This window comes from Eptatretus burgeri, chromosome 10 (assembly GCF_056783735.1).
Source record: "Eptatretus burgeri isolate ZD-2024b chromosome 10, Ebu_testis_v1, whole genome shotgun sequence".
Taxonomy (NCBI): domain Eukaryota; kingdom Metazoa; phylum Chordata; class Myxini; order Myxiniformes; family Myxinidae; genus Eptatretus; species Eptatretus burgeri.
In genome coordinates this window covers 23,969,901-23,990,456 of record NC_140970.1, presented here as the reverse complement: position 1 = coordinate 23,990,456, position 20,556 = coordinate 23,969,901, and the positions used below count along the sequence as shown (strand labels likewise).

The 20,556-nt window shown below is 44.4% G+C and overlaps 1 protein-coding gene across 5 annotated transcripts in view; it reads left to right on the top strand.

Annotated features, from left to right (window-relative positions):
• The window catches only part of LOC147018092 (sodium- and chloride-dependent creatine transporter 1-like), a 210,339-nt gene that overhangs the window by 26,397 nt on the left and 163,386 nt on the right, over nucleotides 1-20,556 (top strand). For all 5 annotated transcript variants that reach the window (XR_015062277.1, XR_015062278.1, XM_085897435.1 and 2 more), the window contains exon 5: nucleotides 8,609-8,743. Coding sequence is in view for 3 of the 5 variants with exons in the window: in XM_085897435.1 (XP_085753561.1) it covers nucleotides 8,609-8,743 (135 nt within the window). In the remaining 2 variants the exon portion in view is untranslated. The remainder of the gene's footprint in view (nucleotides 1-8,608; nucleotides 8,744-20,556) is intronic.

The following is a 20,556-nucleotide window of genomic DNA, read 5'->3' as shown; positions in this document are numbered from 1 at the left end:
CATGTGGCCTCAATGGGGTCTTCTTTGGCCTTTATGGTCCCTTCATCAAAACAAATGACAATCTTATTGGCCACTAAAGTAAGCAAGGTACTGGCAGCAGGCAGCTGAGCCTGGCTGACAAGTAGCATAGTCTAGCCGACAGGTACAAGGGACTGAGGCAGGAAAGTTGGTGGGTGACATCAACGGACTGCAAGGGCAAGGGCCTGCAGCAACAGGCAGGATGGTGGCAGCTGTCTACTGGTGTTGTCAGGAGCGTGCATGTGGCAGCAGCTAGAATGGCCGACTTCAACCCAAGTCCGACCCTTACCCTTTCTGGCCCACTAATCACTGTTATACAGGGTGTCCCAAAAGTCACCTCGGGATTTATAAATTAAATAACATTTCTGATTTTTAATAATTTATCATTATTTTTATACCAAAAGTAAATTTACAAAATGGAGATAAATTTGCTTTATTTATGAAAAATGATGCAGCTTTGATGTCCTCCATTTTCGACTTTGCATAACTGGGCTCTTTCGACAGCATTTTCCATAACAGCGGACAATAACTCTGGCTGCAGCCCTCAAATTTGAGCTTAAGCTGCTGAATCGTATGGGGCTTATTGATGTATACACGCTCCTTTAGGTAACCCCAAAGAAAATAATCGGGAGGCATCAAATCAGGAGAACGTGATGGCCAAGAAATTTCTGAATTTCGCGAAATTATTTGGTGTCCAAAAATTTGCCTTAGAAGCTCCACCGTGTCTCGTGGAGTGCAATCCTTTCTGACGTTACACCACACCAGACATTGCATTTGGGAGGATGCAACTCACGTTGATGAATAGCCCTAGGATTCTCTAATTCCCAGAATCTACAGTTCTGATTATTCACAAAACCGTTCAAATGGAAATGACCTTCATCGCTCATAATCAGTTTATGAACAAATTTGTTTTCTTCATTGACCATCCTCTGATTTTGGACTGTAATTTAAGCGTTGTCGATGATCATTCGGTTTCAACTTTTGCACCAATTGCACTTTGTATGGGTACAGGTGCAAATCGTTTTTTAGTATGGGATACAGTGACATCCGAGACATCCCCAACTGGTCAGAACGTCTGCGGATCTATGTTCCTGGTTCTTCTTGAACACTGTCCAGTACACATTCACGATTAATCTGCGATTGGACTGAACGTGGTCTTCCACATCGTGGAAAGTCACTTACTGACCCATATTGCTGAAAACGTTGAATCAACTGACGAATCATGAAATCTGAAGGTGGTTTTCTGGCATTGAAGTGTCTGCAGTATGCTCTTTGTTTGAGAATAATTGATCGATGAAATTTAAAATTAAATTCCACGATTTGGTTCTTTGTTCAGTTGTGAATTTTTCCATGGGTAATTTCCAAATGTTAATCTAAATTCTGAAAAGAAAAGAAAAACAAATTATTAAAAAACAGAAATGTTATTTAATTTCTAAATCCCTAGGTGACTTTTGGGACACCCTGTATATCTAGCTCCTGTCCCTCTAAACTAAGTTATCCTTCCCAGGCCCCTAATCCCGTTAAACTAAACTGTCCTGGGATGAAACCAATGTATGTGTGATTACTGAAAGGATGGAGTGGTGTGGCCTTTCCTGGCTCATTGGCTGAGTGGCTCGATTGGAGTGGAGTGGAGTGGAAGTTGGGAGGGGGGGGGGTTCAGAGTTCCTTTCCCAAAACTGACAATTTTGGACTCATGGGGTCCTCACAAAATCCAATTGCCTGACTCCTGTTCTCTCCAGGTTCCTACAGACATCAAATGGTGCAAAGGGGAAGCATCTCTACACTAAGCGAGCATTTTCAAAAATGTATTTTCTTTTTTATTTTAACCCCCATTGAGTGTGGTTATAATAACCAGTTTACCCATCTCTCTGCATGCTAGTGCTCTTCTCAGATCTGGCCTGGCTCTCAAATTTTCCTCCGTGCTCATGGACAATCTTGTGGCTGGGCAGTGTGGTACCTCTAGGATTTCTGCCTGCTTTCTAATATTTCACCACTGAGTAACTTGGGCCACCTTGTGTGCTGCCTTGCTCTAGCTGAATTCTGGGGGAGCCCTCCTTGGCTCCCCCAACAAGTACCCTCTTGTATGTAGCACCTTGGGTCCTCTCCCGAGTACCCTGGCTTACCTCAACAAATTTGGCATGCCCCTCTTTGCATCTGTGGCCTGCGCCGCGTCGATGCGCTCCCAACCCCAAGGGTGTCCTTCTCATAACTGTACTCGGACTCGGGCCACACTCCCAGCACTTCGTTCAACCACACTTTCATACTGTTTTCATTAATAAGGGAACTACCAAAATGGCCTCCATGTTCCAAAACAGCTGTTTCCCCTCTATCACCAATGTGGGGATTAATCTCTGCAGGGGGTTATGCTTCTCTGCAGGGGGGTAGGTCTATACTATTCCATATGCCACGCTCACCACCCTCTTGCCCTCATTCTCACGAATGTTCTTATAATCTGTCCGCTGGTAGGGCCACAGCACTTGTCCCTAACTTCTGCCAGCACACACACTGCGCAACCTCGACCTCGCACGTCGGAAGCTTGGCAGGCACCGAAGTACACATCTTCACATATTGGCGGTTGTGATTTATCATTGCTTGTGGTGCAGCACCGGGCAGGGTACAGGCGGCTTGCGTGTAGGCTGCACCATATAATGTACCCAATGCTCTAAGATACACCCTCTCTCTCTATAATACTATAATAGTTCCTGCACATAATACTATAATAGTTCCTCCTTTGGGAAGAGTTCCTGCACAGACCTGCGTTAACTGGACAAGCTCCCCGTTTTGTACCATGGCTGTGTTTGTCCATGTATCTGGTCGTGGAAATCGCCGGCTCCATCCAGTGATCAAGCCTCACTTCCACCTCTCCCAGCCTGAAGTCCTTACCTGTGGGGCCTCGCACACTTCACACCTTACTGTCCCGACACATTCTCGTGCCTCCTCCTCTATGCTTTCTTTGTCCCTGTTCTGTTATTTCTTGTGATATCTGTCACTCTTTTGATTTATCTGTTTCCTTTATTCCTAATTCTTTCCGCTTTTGTTACTCCCTGGGCACCTCTTACATCCCTCACTGTGGCCCTGGTTTCCTCTCCTCTTCTGGCTTGATTGCCCACCATTTCTAAATGTATGTTCCGCATGTTGGTCACATCCATCACTACCTGCTGTTGGCCAGCGTGGACTGACTAAATTTTTCCCACAAACTCTGCCCGGTTCGCCTAAATTTTTCCCACCAGCTCACTGATGTCAGACATTTTATTTTGCCAGATCGTCCTTTAATTTGGCCTGGCCAGCCTTCCTATCGCCCCCCCCCCCAAGCCACCCCCACCCCAAAGTTCTGAAACGTGGACATTGTGGCTCATTTCTGACTGCAACAGTGATGCTGGCAACTTGGGTCCAATCTTGTTTGTCGTATATTGAAAACTATCTTTACATTGGACATTTCACAGGCTATTCTACCTTGAGTCATATGTTATGCCCACAGTGACAAGCAGGCCACAGCTGTGTCTGACCTCAGACACAGCTGATCACAGATCAGAAACTGGTCCACCACCTGAAATAAGTCATTTAATTCTGATAAATCACACACCTTAATTTTGTTCCACCAGAAAGACCACCTTGCAAATCCTCCCAGATACATTTTTTTTCTATCCATTCTTTTTCTAAAGTGGAGTCCCTTGAGATCCTGGGCTTCAACATCAGACATGATATCTCTTAAATATATTGCATCTCCAAAGTGGATTCAAAAGTCATTTGCATTTTCTGCTGTGCAGACTTTCTTTGTCATTCCTCAGCTTTTCACAGCCTATAAAGCTTTGCAACCTGCAATTCAGTATATACTCCTTGCTATAGGTTGTGGTTCCAGAATTCTACCCTGTATCCCTGGGTCCAGTGGAGTCCAAAGCCTGGAAGATAATTTTGTATCTTCTGACCAGAGACTTGTGCAATGCCTAATCCTCTCCTCATCAAAGAAATTGGTGGTTTGCCATTCTATGCCTGGCTTTCATCTGATTTATGAGTCTCAGGACCATGCTCCCTTGCTCTGTTCTGCCTTTCCATCTTGGTATGGTCTCATCCTCTGTCATTCAGCTCTCTCATGAGTCTTGACACGTGTTGATAAAAGACAGATATTGATTGAGGGGAATTTTATCTACTTTTTACCTGTCATTAATTAATCCATGGTCCTATACTAAAGGTCCATGTTTCTTCTTTTTATTATAGTATTATAGGATAGATTTCACCCATGCCCAAAATGTGTGCAGATGACTAGCATTTAAACTGTACATATATATATATATATATATATATATATATATATTTTAGATATTTGATCCTTAAATATAAGAACCCTTGACATTGATTTGGAGTAGAAAAACTGGGATCACTCGTATTTTGTCACGGCGGTCACATCTGCCAAATGGATAAGAAGCTCCGAACCGGATTAATGGCCTTGATTTACCTCCACCGTGTTTAATTGGAGCGCTGGGAAGCCGATCAGTCAGTGTGCCGGTCACCTTGCCTTGCCAGGGTCCTAATCGAAAATGGAACCTGAGCGGAGCTTCTTCAGAGAGGAGGTTAATTTAATAATTAGCGTTACGACTCCAAAACCCGAATATCCTCCAAATAAAAAGGTTTTTTAGTGAGTCCGCTATTCTGAATTGGTGACTCCACCATCCGAATAACTCCAAAGAGACCTAGTGAATTTTAAGTGTGTATTAAAATGGGGAGGGGTGACAAAAGGAGTCCAGACAATTTCAATGGTATTTAACAATTATAAAAACCTGAAATGCATGCCCCAGGGATTCATATGGATGGGAACTTTAATTATCTATCCTTAAGGCCTCAAGTGTCTGACAAAAATTGAAAAGAGAGTTGGACGAGACAAAGGAATATGTGCCATGAGTCGAGCGGATCGACTGCTGGTGCTCTGCTTGCTGGCCCTGACTCTGCCAAACAGCACGGCGGGAGGTGAAGGGGGAGCCACAGCGGAGCACGTGACCTACCCTGCTGCATAAAAATGACCAGCTTCTCAAGAACCACTTTTACAGCTGGAGCCCAGTGGATGCCAGCAGCAACCTCACAAATGACTTTGAGGAACTTGAGGAAATGGCCAGTGAACAGAACTCGGGCCTGTATTTTTATTAACTTGTCTGGCGCCCTGCCGAGTGACATCGACCAGATTTGTTTGATCGGCGCTGATTGGTGGAGGTAGCCCCATGCCTCTTGATGCTGCCAGAATGTGATCGGTTTGCCAGAATTGTGCCTAAACGCATGCCCGGTGAGTGTCATAACACCATGATCCCTTTAAGCCTACATTGACAGATTACAAAGGATAAAATATTAAATAGTGTTGAAGGCAAAATAGTGGAGGGTGGGGGTGGAAGAAACAACGTTGTGTGGGAAGACAACTTCCCTTCCACATGATTATCGTTGCATATTCCTTTTGTTTCTTTTACCACACATTTGCACTAAAACGTGAGTTAAAGGAAATAACGATTCTGATTATGCATTTTTAGCCCCTGTAAGTCATTTCCACTAATGTTTTGCAGATAGACCTATCAGTCTCAATGGAATAATTGAAACTGAAAAAAGCATTTTAAAAGGTTATTGCTGAATATGAAAAATATTTTTGATACTGATGTATGTATAACGGGAACAGACTGGAATTTTGTTTTCTTTGCCTTATTTGTGAAACTTGGTGCAACTTTCACCCCAACGCTAACCGTGTGCCTTTTTTAAGTGAAATGTATTGAGAAAATGTTATTCGGATTTTCTTTGCTGTTGTGGGTATACTCAAAACATTATGGGCATCTCCCGAAATGAGGCTAAAGTGCATGGCCGATTGCTCTCGCATCGCAGACAGGTCTGTGACCTCTGTTTTTACAGCCTCCATTTGCGCTCTCAGCCATACGACCCTCTACAGATCCTCCAGGTTGCTTGCGTTCTTCCAGGCACCACTTCCTGCTTAAACTCCCAATTCCAAGCTTAATGCACATCTCCACTCTTCCTCTTTTCTCTTGTTTGTGTTGCCAACTATCTGAAATGGTTCAATCACACTTCTCCCTCCAGGCCTTGAAGGAATTTGTGATGCATCACCATCTGATGTCATCCCCCATCACTACTTTCAATCTTTTCTACTTTCATTAACCCAAGCTATCCCAACCAAACCAAGCCTTCTTACCTGCAGGTTACTATTCCCCCCTCCTCTCTCTCTCTCCTCTCTCTCTCTCTCTCTCTCTCTCTCTCTCTGTTTGTTAATTCCCTTGCTTGTGTCCACTGCTGACTCCATTGCCTTTTATCATTATGTTCTACCATGATCATCGATTGTTTAAAAAAAACAAAAAACATTTGTAGTTCCAATATTGGATTGTACCAATGGCCATGTGACATGCCGGAGATCTCTTTGGGGAAAATGAAACCATTCCAATGGTACACTTCCAGTACAGCTACCAAGCAATCGAAGCACAAATGTCAATTCAAAGAGGATTGCTGTGAAAGACTTTCTGTGGTTTCAGTGCACTAAGGGAGAAACCACCAGTTTGTGTCAAGTGTGTAACCAGGATGTTTTAGTTCATCATGGAAGACCAAAATGATCTAAAGAAACACTACGGTATTGAGGGTTGTAGGAAAAATGTCTCGATATAAAAGAATAAGGCGGCATGGTTTAAAAATATTTTAAACAGATGGGATGCCGACTCATCGTTGTGTGGTGTGACCTTGTGAAAAGTTAGCCTTGGTCAAATACACAGGCACTTGTACATGGAGCTGATCCCTGCTCGACAGACACTTTTTACTACTACAGCTAGTGCAGTGTGCCTTTTGCTGTGTGGTCATTTGCCAGAAAAGTTAATTGCTGGAACTGGTCAAATCTGACACAAATTTTCCATGCTGAAAGTAAATGTTGTTACTGTTCCAATCCGAAGCGGGTTGTATATGTACGAGTAAAGGAGGTTGGAATTTGCATCCCACCATTTTCAGCACAGCACCACCCCACCACCCTCCCTCCTGCAAAATATATATATATATATATATATATATATATATATATATATATATATATATATATATATATATATATATATATATATATATACATATACATTCATTAATATTTTCCTTGGCTTGGAGCGCATACTCCCAAACCCCTCCCACCACCCCACCCAATTCCCCTCAAGCATGCTTAGGAACTTGTTCCCCAAGGTTGGGGTGTCAACCAATCATAGCCTCCTTTATTTGACAATATGAAAAGGAAAATCTCTGTTTTTGACCTTTTGAACTTTGGATTCTTACTTTCATCCTTAATTGAACACTTTTGTTTTTGCTTTTAGATTAAAAAAAAAAATTTTTTCAATAATTTTAATGACATTAAAAAAATAAAACTTATCCATTTCTAATTTTATTCTGGCTGTTCTTTAATGTCATTTTATCTTCGATATTATCTATTTTCACCCATAAATGTAAACGATTGATTCACTGTGGTCAATGAATGCTTTGTGGTTTTGAAGGGCAATATATCCTAATCAATACAAGCTGCTGAGAACAGGCCATTGACCTGAAGAATGTTGCTAAGCATATCCATTATTGATACTTATGTTGTCCCTTGGAAACTTTACGCAGGACAGTGTGTGATTCCGCAGTGGTCTCCTCTGCTGTGCTTTGACGCAGTGCATCAAATGACGCATTTTGGAGCTCCATCGTTTTTAACCCTTGCTACCTCTGATCTTTCACTTTATGTACTGGCTTTCCCCTCAGCGTCTTCTCTGCAGAATGCCGCATAATATTCTGAAGAAAGTGTTGGCAGAGGGCTGTGTGGAATTTTTAATTTGGGTGACTCATTGGCTTTGCAGCAAGATTATTGAAGGCATGCCATTAATACTGACATCCTGTCCATCTGTCACACAAGGATAAATGGGGCATGCTCGAATGCTGTCCTGGTTTGCAGTTGTCCAACATGATTGTGTTTGGAAAGCGGTTCAACTTTCAGTCCATTTGCACACATCCTGGATGGATGCAGTGATGTCTGTTTGAATGATACGGTGAAAATGCTTCTCACTTTGATGCAATGTAAAGAGAGCCACTTGAGCTTTGGAAGAGAGCCAATATAGCTTTGTCTTTCTCCTCATTTAATTATTCTAACGATTTATCTATTTGTCTCTGTATCCTAGATTGAATCTTTCCTGCTCTTTTGGTTTACATGCTCAGCTTCTGGCACTCCTTCGGGCCTCACACCTCAAAATGATCTTCCGATTTCCATTTTATCTTGTCCTACATCTTTTTGTGTGCACAGAGCTACAGGCAGAAAATCCACCGCAGATGGAGGTCAGGCGGCTGGAACCTTGGCGGAAATGCCAGCCTCCTGCCGATAACCCTGCCCAAGGAGTGTTGGCTGCAACCGGAGGACCTGTGGCACATCCCGTGGTCCTGCCGTGCACCTGGCCCAAGGCGGGCGCTTTGGAGATGCCATTGTCGTGTAGTGACAGAGCGTTGACAATAGGTATCGAGTATTTTCGGAAGTTGCATGTCAGAGTGACGGCATTCCTGACGTATTGTATTTTCTGGGGCATTGTTGCCTGCCCAAACCCCATTTCCTTTGCAGGTGGTGTATTTCACGGCAACATTTCCCTACGTGGTGCTGCTTATCTTGTTTGTGCGGGGCATCACATTACCAGGAGCGTACCATGGAATCATGTACTATCTGCAGCCTGATTGGAGCAAGCTTGCTGAGCCACAGGTTTGAACCTCTTTCAATGTCATATTGTGTGTACTTTTTGTGATAGCATCTCTACCTTCAATGCAGGTGAAATTGGATGCCCCAAATATATTGCTTTTTAAACCATTTTACTTTCTTATCTTGTGCTAGATATAAAAGTTTTTTTTTTCTTTTTTCTTTGTTTTCACTGAAATTTTCAAGTTTTTATCAGAACCTATTTTGATCGCATTTTAACACAGAAAGTGCAAAATGCTATCTTTACCTGCCTTTGTGTTCACAAAGGTGATTCTTAAGTTATTGGGTGTTTGCCAAGTTTGTGTTTTCAACAAATCACAGTGCTTTTTATCAATGAGGCCATGATATGTAGTTGGAATATTTTTCTTTATTATTTTCCAGTGAATGATGAATAGTGAGAAATTACCTTTTGAAATCTTGGCTCCAGAATCAGGGCATTCCCCTCCACCCCCCCTTCCTCGGTAAAGGAATACAATGTTAAAACAAAATGGAACGTTTAACAATGCAGCCTCACCAAGAAGGATCTACACACTCGCACACCATCATCACCTCTCCTGTCCCTGCTGGTATGGGTGAGATGAATAGGAATAAAAACTGTTGGAGGCCATTAACATAGGGGGGGTGGGAATTTTTGATCCCACCAGATTTTTGTAATCATTTATATCTACATTGTCCTTTTTATCTTGTGACAATTTCCAACACCTGTCCTTCTATTGACAGGACATGGAGCAACAAAATTGTTCTGTTGTGAGCACACATCAATGTATCAATATAATGTATTGATACATTGTAAGAGGCTCGTTGCACTGTCTTTTAAACAAGAGAAAATTGTGATGGTTTTGCTTACCATTTATTGCTCCCACACCTCCCCCTCCCTCCTCAGGCTTTGTTTATGATGTTGGCCACAAACATGACTTATAGAGGGGAGTTACTTGATTAATGGAGTTTGTTTATCTTTCATTTCATAACAATTTTGTTTTCAGTGGAAGTAAAAGATAAAGTGTCAAAAATAAGGTCACAGGGCCCTTTATCATATGATGTTGCGTTTCTTGTCAAAGGTAAAACTAAAGTGACTTTTAATTTAAACACAGCATCCAAAATTTATGATTATACTACTACATTTCCAAAAGTATTGGGACAATGTATTCAAATCTGAAATTATCCCTCCCAACTATTATTTGCATAATTCTTCCAACACTGCGAAGCAGCATGTTCGTCTGAAGATGGCTAATGAAGAAAACATTTTTGCTAAACTTTTGCAGTAGAATTTCGAAACGGGTATCGATTTTGAAGCGTATTTGGTACTGATCGTAATTGGACCTGTTTCCAACTAAGAATTTGCTCTTGTGGTGGCCATTTTGGATTTCAAAATGCCTGCCATTTGAGATGCAATTGTCTCAATATCTCAACTTCTACACTAAGTAGAGGCATAGAAACACTGGCCATACCCACAAACACTGGTTTTGCTAACAAAATAAGCAGGGAAAAAAAATCATTTCTGACTGTGGATTGTAGGTTGCTCACCAAGACAGCCAAATTCCACAGCTTAAAAATGGCGAACCTGAAGATGTTCGATACGATATTCTCAGTGCCTGTTAGTGTGGACAAAAAAACTGTTTCCATCAAGGCAGATCAATCTCTTCCGTCGAATGATTGTTTCTCTTGAAGCAGGACTTTATGTTGATGCCCCTTTGTCTCTGGCCACTCTTGACCGCAAATTGAGATACCTGAAAAACAAAGCACATATTGGCAAGGTCTTAGAGCAAGACATGGCCCAGAGTCAGCCACCTGACAACATTGATGCTACATTTGGCATATTTGATGGCTTGGCAATAGTGCAGATGCTTGCCAATCGTTCTGAAGTGAATATATTTAGTGACTGGTGTGATAACTTTCAAAAGTATGTAGTTGGCCAGTTCTCCGAAACGTACCAGGGTTGACATTGATCGAGTTCTCTTGGTATCCTATAAAGACAAAGAATGAACGCGGGGAAAGTGTTTGGGAGAGAAAGGCAAAGGAATTGGAAGAATGGAGGAAAGCAAGGATCAAAAAACTTGGAATTGGGAGAGGTTTATTGCCCTCAGAGAAAACAAGACAAGTTTGGTCAATTTTCTCTGCATTGAGCTTTCAACTTGGTATCAGAAAGAAGCCAGAAGATAACTTATTCTGAGTGGTGGATTCACTGATCTGAAGAAAGTTTGGTCTTCGACAGACAGGACACTTTCTCGTCTCGGTTTGAATCATGAGGAGGCAGACACGCACATAATATTACATGCTTGAGATGCCAAACTTTCTGGTTTTCAGCAGGTGAATGCATTTGCCGTGGCACCGATGTCATTGCTCTCCTTGTTGTGCACATGGCTGAACTTTGCAAATGTGTATGGTTACAAACTGGAATGGCAAAGAAGAAAAGGCATATCCCAATACACAGGATTCAGATGGACAGTGGCCTTAGTTCCTCCTTGCTAGCCTTGCTATAAATGGGTGTGATACTGTTACGGATTTGGAAGCCTCCTGCACACAAACAGACAGCAGTCCCTAAGCTGAGTTATTTCGATAAGTATGTGTTTATAGTTAAGGTCCCCTACCTGTGTCTAATGGGAATTACATGTGTGCGCTGCGAGTTACTTTTTTAGTCAGGGTTTTTGCAATACAAATCGAGCCTCGAGCCAACTGAAACCATCACTCCTTCACTTCGCACATCATGCCATTACACACGTGTGTCCAGCCACGAACGTGGGCGGAGATTTCCATCGCCTCAGATCGAGACTCCGCCCAGAAAGGCAGGGGCGTGCCCCTTGTCCAATCACGCACAGAGGGCGACTTTCCCACGACACCCCCAGCCAATGAGAGCTGAGATTGCTACAGAGGGCGACTTTCCCACGACACCCCCAGCCAATGAGAGCTGAGATTGCTACAGAGGGCGACTTTCCCACGACATACCGGCCAATGAGGGTTGAGATGCCTCAGATGGCGATTTTCTCACCTCGCACAATAAATGAATAAAGGAACACCAGGCTCCGGAGCTCTGGTCTTGGGGGTCGCGCGTCTTGGTGCTGGCTGGTTCGTCTGGTCCTGGGTCATCGTCGTCTCTGGTCTTCTCCTTGGTCTTGGTTTGTAGGTGCGTGGTTGGTTGGAGAGCGTGGTCCCTGGTGCTTGGTACGGCGACGAAGGTGTGGGTTCGAGCCCCCCCCCCCAAACCAGCTCGTCTCAACCAGACCACACGAGGCGGAAAGGTGCCCAACCGGCCCCATTTCTTTTGGCTGTGTGTGTGTGTCTGTGGGCCAAGTCTATAAGTAGCAATTGTTTAAGTGCCTTGTACATTGTAAATTGCATTTCTGATAGTCGGTTTAACTCTGCTCTTTTTGTGCTCCCCGCCATATTATAAATAAACCCCCAATTGTTCAATATACCAGCTCGTTGTTGTGCTTTCTATTATTGACCCAGCACGGTTCGTGCTTGAGAACCAGTAAGCCGATTGGGCTGTAAGTTGTCGTTTGGACCGACGGACTTTGGTAATTCTGCTCGGTTACACCGAACCGAGGTCGCCAGAGCGACCCGGTTTGACAGAGTCCGTCGAGGGTGTGACTTCCGCAGTAATTTGACGACGTGGGTACTTAGGTATATTGAAATTTGGCTATTAACCCTACCCCACACTGTCAGAGAATTGGCGAGCACGGTCCTTAAGTGACCCGTGACCGTTGGAGTTATCCAAGGGTTACGACCTTGCAATTCCGGGTGTTCAGTGGAGACGACCCCACTGTTCCACCTAGCAGTCGCTCCTCGCCACCGACCCCCGGCCCACAACAATACGTCCAGCCAGTTCCTGGGTATTGGCAAACAAACTGCGTGGAACACCTTCGTCAAATGTCCTCATCTACTTACTAACTTGGGACAATTGGACTTTTCTGAAGAGTCTGTGCTTGCTGATGCTGAGGCACTTGTCTGCAAGGTGTATGACTTGTCTATGGAAGCCAACTCCAGACAGCAAATCCAAAGCGCATCATTTCGAGCAAAGAAGAACCTGGACTCGCTACCATCTACAAAGGATGTTATACGTGTTATACAAAGGATGTTTATACCTATGTGTTAGGAGAACAGACGACCAAACATACATTTGGAGAAGGGCCCTGGAAGCATCTCCACATGTGAGCCAGAGGTCAACATGTGTCTGGGTCAGACCTGGGGAGTCTTGGATTCACTGGATCATGGGATGTGGCGCTGTCGGTATCTATGCAGAAGGACGAAAGTCTGAGTCTCTAAGTCCTTGGTGCTTCCAGTCTTGCTCGGCGGATGTGAGACTTGGATTCTGACCAGAGATCTGAAACAGAGACTTAACTCCTTTGGTACTAGGTCTCTTCGGAGAATCCTTGGTTTTCGCTGGTCAGACTTTTTGTCTAACGAGCGGTTGCTGAGAGACTCAGATGAGATTTGTTACCTGTCTAGTCCATGAGCATCAGCTGTGGCTGTATGGACATGTGGCTTGTTTTCCTGACGCTGACCCTGCTTACCAAATTATCACAGCGACGGAGCCTCATTAGTGGAGACGACCCCACTGTTAGTGGAGGCGACCCCACGTGGGCCAACCACGTGCCTCGTGGTTGTAGCAGGTTTATCAGCATCTCAAGGAGATGGGGATGGGCCAGGTATTTGCCTGGGGGATAGCCAGACAGAGGCCCCTGGAGTACCGGCAGAAAGTGGACACTGCGACGTGCTGCTCTGGTGCATGCTCCTATGCCTGACCTCACCTGACCTGACATGAACTAACCTGGAAGCATGTCCATCTCTACTCACACCATAGTAAAGCAGTTGATACCTAGTTGCAGATTTAACACCATCCTTAACACCACCGAGGCTCCTCACAACAGAACCAGTTTTGGCAGCCTGTCTGGATCTTACAACTGGCGGTTGTTCTGCCGCAGAGATGCGTTGCGTCACATGTAGATTCAAGTGTATGTGTCTTGACCTTAACTGTATGAAGGCTTGTTCGTGCAAGGACTTGTGTAAAAACCCCGAAAATCCCCGACGTATTTTGCGACGAATGAAGAGACGAGACAGCTGGTCTGTGCCGTTCATGAGAGTATGGCCTAACAGGACAGGTTTCTCGTTTCACTTATCGTTTTATACAACTGATGTCACTAACTGTCCAGTGATATTGCGGAATAGACAAGAAACTTCATTGTCCAGACTGTTCTTCTTGTTTCATCAACTAAATGAATATTTTATTGTACGCCCTTTTAAGAGGACATTGACACTCTGGCTTCTGAACTTTACATTGTTACAGTGTACCTAAGAACGTATACAAATAGATGCGTTGCTTGTCATATTTAAATATCTTCTGCCAGTGCGAATATGTTTTATAACCGAAGGCAAGCGCAAATAAAACCTTTGATTCAATTCATTTGTGTGGATTGGGAACTGTAAACAATACCGAAAACCTCAAAATACTGAGCATATAGGTGTTGATGTGGCACCCATCTTGGATTCCAAGATGGCATATGTGATTGGTCAGCTTCAGTAATATAGTCAGGTTGACTGGTCTTTTATTCATGATCATCATGGAAATAAACTCGTAAACAGATATTGTATGCTGTAAATTGGCATTTTAATATTTTGACACTTTGACCTCTAATTGACCTCAAGGCCAAATTCCAGAGTGGAAACAGGGTTGAAACAACTTCCTATACGTATGCAGATACTTTCCAACTGGTTTTCAGCTTCTACGAAAAAAAGTTGAGCAAAAAGGATTTTGGAGCATGCCATGGTGTCTCCAGACTCTGTGTTTTATAAAGGTGTCTTATTGTGAGTTTTGTAAAATGATACATCATCAGCTTTGATGCCATACTATGATGAGGGCTGTAATGTACAAGGCGTGACGGTACACCTTGCCATACTGCTCCGTCCTTGAACGAGTAGTTCCAAACAGACAGTGTTGAAAATATGCAGTGGCCAGCACAGAGTCCCGAGTTAAACTCCATTTTAAACCACTTTGGGAAGTCTTTACATGTTACCCGAGCGTCATTTAGCAGTCTGTAATCTACCACCTAACTGTAATTTGCTCCAAATGAGGAAACCTATATTGTAACAAACAGAGGTGATCAACATACTTGTCAAAAAAAATAATTTTTTTTGATAAGTATGTTGAGTACCTTTGTGTTTGTTTGTTTGTTTGTTCATCGGTCCGCTCGCATCCAGCCATAACCGTTGAACCGAACGTCCTGAAATTAGAGCATTTGCATATCACGTCGCTGAATTCAACCCCATTAATTTTGAGGTAAACTTCGGCCAAAAGGTCAAGAAAGGCCGATTTGGTCAAAATTTTGTAAAATCCTCAATTTTCATCTGATTGATTTGAAATTTGAAGAGCATTGGCATATCAGGTCGCTGAAATCAAACACCTATTATTTTTGAAGTCATCGTAGGCCAAAAGTTCAACATAGACCGGATTTCTAAAATCCTCAATTTTCATCCGATTGACTTGAAATCTGAAGAACATTTGCATATCAGTAAACAAGCGGATTAGACTTTGGTTCAGATCCAGCCCATCAGTGGGATATAAAACATGAACTGTTCAACCTGGTAGAGGTATACACTCTACCGAGTGCCGTTCCACTTTGTTCTGTTTTGCTAAGTGTCACTCTTTGAGTGATTTTTCATTCTGTTTGTTTGTTTCTCTGTCTATCCGACAATTTTCTCAAACTACTCGACCAGGCACCAAAAAACCCATTTCGTTAGAAAGGTCTTTGTCCGAGGAGTTCCAGTTGCATATTAGTTTTCATTACAAATGACCTTGCATGTTTGTTTTTGTCATTTACCTGACTTAACGGCTGTTTGACTGAAGAATCCCCAGATTGGGAATTCAGCACATTTATATTTACTTTTAACATTGTTCAAAATTAATGGGAACAGGAACTTTGTTAAAGGGGGTGGCAGGGCAGAGACTTGGGGTGGGGGGGGGGTTGAGAACTTGGGGTTGGGAGGGGGTGTTGCGAGGGGTGGTGGTTGTGGACTTGAGGTTGGAAGGATGGTGACTTTGGGTTCGGAGGGAGGGGGTGGGGTGGGGTGCGTGTGTTGCGGACTTGAACAAGTCAGGATGGAGGCAGAGTTGGGAGCCGGAGAATTTGGGGTTGGGAGGGGTGGTTGCAGACTCGGGCTTTGGAGGGAGTTGAGTAATTGAAGAAAGGGGAGGGGAAAACAGTTGAGGTAGGGGACCAGAAGGGGAGGTTGAGGCTGTTGGGAGGGGGGATTGAGGACTTGGGGTTTATGGGGTGGTTGAGGACTTGAAGAAAAAGGATGGAGTAGAGTTGGGAGTGGGAGGTTGAGGCTTTGGTTGGGGGTGTTTGAGAACTTGGGATTGGGAGAGCAGTTGTAGACTTTGGGTTTGGGTGGGGGGGTTTCAGACTTGGTGTGTGTGTGTGTGTGTGTGTGTGTGTGTGTGTGTGTGTGTGTGTGTGTGTGTGTGTGTGTGTGTGTGTGTGTGTGTGTGTGTGTGTGTGTGTGGGTTGAGGACTTGGGGTCTGGGGGAGGGAGTTAGTTGAGGACCTGAAGAAAGGGGGAGAGGAGGACAGAGTTGGTGTGGAGGGGGCAGAGTGGGGACAGAGTTGGAAAGGGGGGTTGAGGACTTGGGGTTTAGGGGGTGGTGTAGACTGTAGAGGACTTGAAGAAGAAAATGGATAGGGTGCCAGAGTTAAGGCAGGGGGTGGGGGCATCGATTTTGGAGAGGGAAGTTGAGATTGGGGGGGGGCATGGGCATTGTGGACTTGGACTTGGGGTTGGGTGGTGTGAGATGAGGAGGTTGTATTGAGGACTTGAGGACTTGAGGTTAGGAATTTACAGTCACATTTCATATTACGTGGAATTTCTGTGGGTTTCTGTTAGTGTTGTAATATTGTATTAAGACAAAATAATGGTTGTCCTTTGTAGTCGAAGATGGCTGTTCAAATGGAAAATGCAAACTACCTCCTCAATTAATTTTTAGTGCAGAAGCTTCTGTCCAGACAGCAACCAAACTCTGAGATAACAAGTGGTATAACCTTGTGTCAAGGAAACTCCAAGAATACCAAATCACTTGCTACCTGCAATCCAGGCAGGAATTTGGAATTTAACCAGGGTGCCAGTGATAACTCACCTACTCGTCGCAAAATACACGGTGGGATCTTTCTTGTCTACCAACTAATGCTAGCAGATGGGACAACCTGCTTCATGGCCTTTCAATGGACCACACACCCAATGATACATGCCCTGCATGCACAACACCAGGGTTTATCATTGGATTGTGATTCAAATCCAGTCTAGACAGTTCAGGAGTTGAGTGCGCATACCTCCAGACGTTTCTGCCTTGACTGGGCCAAAGCTCTCTTTGCCATGTTGATGTCCTTGCGCTTAGTCTGTTTAGGTGCGTACTTTGCAAAACAGTCCCGGACTACCCCTTCCAATATTTCTCTAAAATCTAGCCAAGTCTCCTCACAGGCCAGATTTGTTAGTCTGCCATTCCAGTCATGATTATGCAGTTACTCATTCATCTTTTCGTAACTTCCTCTCTCATAGTTAAATCGACTGTATGATGTACTTGTTGAAGCAACAGCAGCAACATTCAGTTCCAATACTAAGCAATTGTGACCATTGGTGGCAGATAATGAACTGAGTTAACGATTTCAGGTGTATTGATGATGACAAGGTCCAACACATTAGGCCGTTTACCATTTCAATACCTTGTAGGTTCTGTTACATCTTGGTGCAAAAATTTATCTTGCAGCGCATCTAAGAACTTGTGTGCTGGGTGCTCTGGTTGAGTAATCGTATGCCAACTTTGCCAGTCAATTTCTGGATTTGCCAGACTTTGCCAGACAATTCAGTTCAAATATCCTACTTTGAGGATATGTGTGTGTGTGTGTGTGTGTGTGTGTGTGTGTGTGTGTGTGTGTGTGTGTGTGTGTGTGTGTGTGTGTGTGTGTGTGTGTGTGTGTGTGTGTGTGTGTGTGTGTGTGTGTGAGTGTGAGAGAGAGAGACCTTTTAAACTTGCACTATGAAGTAACTCGCAAAGTAACTGAATTTATTTTGCCGTTCGACGGGCTCTGAGTATGCTCCTATCTGCTTCAAACATGATCCTACACAAAACAGCTTCTTGGTAGCCTGAAGTGAGTTGCATATCCACGACATGGAGTTCAGCTTTGATGTAGATTGCAACTCCTCTTATATTCTGTGCTGTGTCGAAGTTTGACAACACATCATATCTGTCGATCGCTACTGATGCAGGTAACAATCGAAACACACTTGCTTTTGGTGCAATTTCTGTTATCTATCTATAATTCCAGCAATCTGTGTGTCTGTGTGTCTGTGTGTCTGTGTGTCTGTGTGTCTGTGTGTCTGTGTCTGTGTGTCTGTGTGTCTGTGTGTGTGTGTCTGTGACCACTGTTTCTCGTCAACCACTGGTCCGATCTAATTGAAACTTGCCAGATATATTGCTGGGGACCTGAGGATGTGCCTTTTCAAGGTTTGATATTAATCGGACAAGTGCTTCCCAAGTTCTGGCCATTTATTTACCAAACCAATGACAAGACAAGGAAGCTCAGCCGCGTTCCCCATTACAGGTTACAACATACGGGCTTCCGGATAGTGATGACTTCGTGTATTCTAATAATTTCTTGATTTCTTATGCGCATTTATAGATAAACACAATGCCCCCAGGTTATGATCGTTTCCATATTAGACGGTGCATAAATTTCGGTAACATCAGAGTGCTGGTATGCTCCGAACTAGGAAGTAAATTTTTTTTCTCTCTTCTCTTGTCTTTTTGTTTTTCCTTGCGATGACATTGCGAAAAGGTAAAATACGTTGGCGTTAATTGAATAATTGGCCATTACAACCTAAACTGCGAATCATCGTAACTGTGATATGCGAACTTCCGCGCCACACACGTACGGGCACGCGAGAGCGAAGAAACGGCCTGTGTGGTTGTTGTTTCTTGCTCACGGTTGGAATATTTATTTATTCTTTTTTATTTTTATATTTTTTTATTTTACGGGCACGAACTAGTCATTAAAATGCCAGGATCATATTTCCCTGCAAGTAATTTCAATTCATGCATTTTATTCAGTTATGAATCCTCATTGATGTTGTTACGAATTTCGGTCCGCCCGGCGTGCGAGCGGCCACGTAACTCAAATCGCGACCACGTCGCCCACCGGAACGGACAATTGAGTCATGACCCTCCTTGGAACTACCACCAGGAGCTAGTCACGGGTGGGTCTTTCGACCCCACCACAATCGTGCCATTCGGCCACCCGCGCAGGATAGGGTTGTTCGCCAAACTCGATCTACCTAAGTACCTGCGCGGGTAGTTAACCGGGCGATCGTACCTCGCCGCTGGCTGGCCGAGGACACGAACCGCTTAAGCGGTCCGTTCCGTGCTTCAGTGATAACCGAGCGGTGTTATCGCCGGCCCCGACGGACGTGATTAGTGACCGGGTGCTTACACCCTTCTACCAATTCTTTCCGTGATGCAAGATGGAACTTTCAAACAAAGGAAAGGACGCAACGAAACGGGAACGGTTCGACAAGCACATTTATTGAAACCACACGTATGCAGGCAAAGCAATGAATAACAGTCAAAGCAATGAAAGTAAGAATTACAACCGACTACAAGCAAAGGTTTATTTACATGCACTTAAACAGTTTCTACTTTACAAGACACGGTGCCACAACACGCATTCACACAAAAGCAAAGGAAAGAGCCCCTCAAAGGCAAGGGAGTCAGACTGGGCCCGTGGGCCTAATGCGCGTGGAACCTGGATGAGCGGCCAGGTCCACGAGACCGAAGGGTCCTACCCGCGCCCTCGTGGCGTGATGGCGGGCAAGCCGCAATGTCAGCGTAGCTGCGCCTGGCTCTCTTCGGCGCTTCCCGTCTGCCTTTCCCGTTGGCTTCGGGCTCCGTCTCCCGACTCGACTGTCCCGCCGACACTGCAGACTTGACTTCGTCTCCCGACACTCCGCCGCTGCCACTCCACTGATCCCACTTGCTTGTCTGCCGACGTACTGCGCACCTTGACTTCCCGCCGCCTGCCGACACTGCTGATCCGCCTATATAGCCCGGGGGAGGGCGTATATGTAAATTTCTGGATCACAGCGGATTCGGAGGCGGGGCTATACTACCCGATGCTCAGTCATTGGGCGGATGAGAAGGGGGCGTGAAGCATTCCTGATCCGCTTTTCGGGGCGAATGGAACGCATTCACAGCCCATGGCACGACGTGTGGCAGAAAGGCAGAGGTGGTGGGAGCCTGGCTGCTGGCGGGCATCGCCCGATAATGGCGGTGAAGCGATGTTTGCGGGATGGAGCCGTGGAGGTAAAGAGGCGAAGGCGGTGGTATTTGAGCTGCCGGCGGGCGTCGTTTGAGAATGGTGGTGAAGCGATGTTTGCAGGATGGAGTTGTGGAGGTAAAGAGGTGAAGGTGGTGGTATTTGAGTTGTTGAGGGATTATTGGTCCAAAATAATGACAGAGAAAAGAAAAACTGCTAACTCAAAGGATCACAGCCCGGTGAACTCGGAAATTCCCTCTAAACAACGGTGGGGAAATATAACTACACAATTACTTATCGTCATAACTGATCTAAGGACCCTTTATGGTGTATTGCGAATTTCCACAACCGTAACAATATATAACACCCTCAAATTGTATTTCCTTCCAATGTCCTGAATATTTATTTACTCTTCCACTGCTACCCGAGTCATTGTGGACTGGAGTCTTTTCCCGGTGCTTGGGGACTAGAACCATTTTCCAATGCTTCACTGCTTGGCCCACTCCCTGACACTTGTGTGCA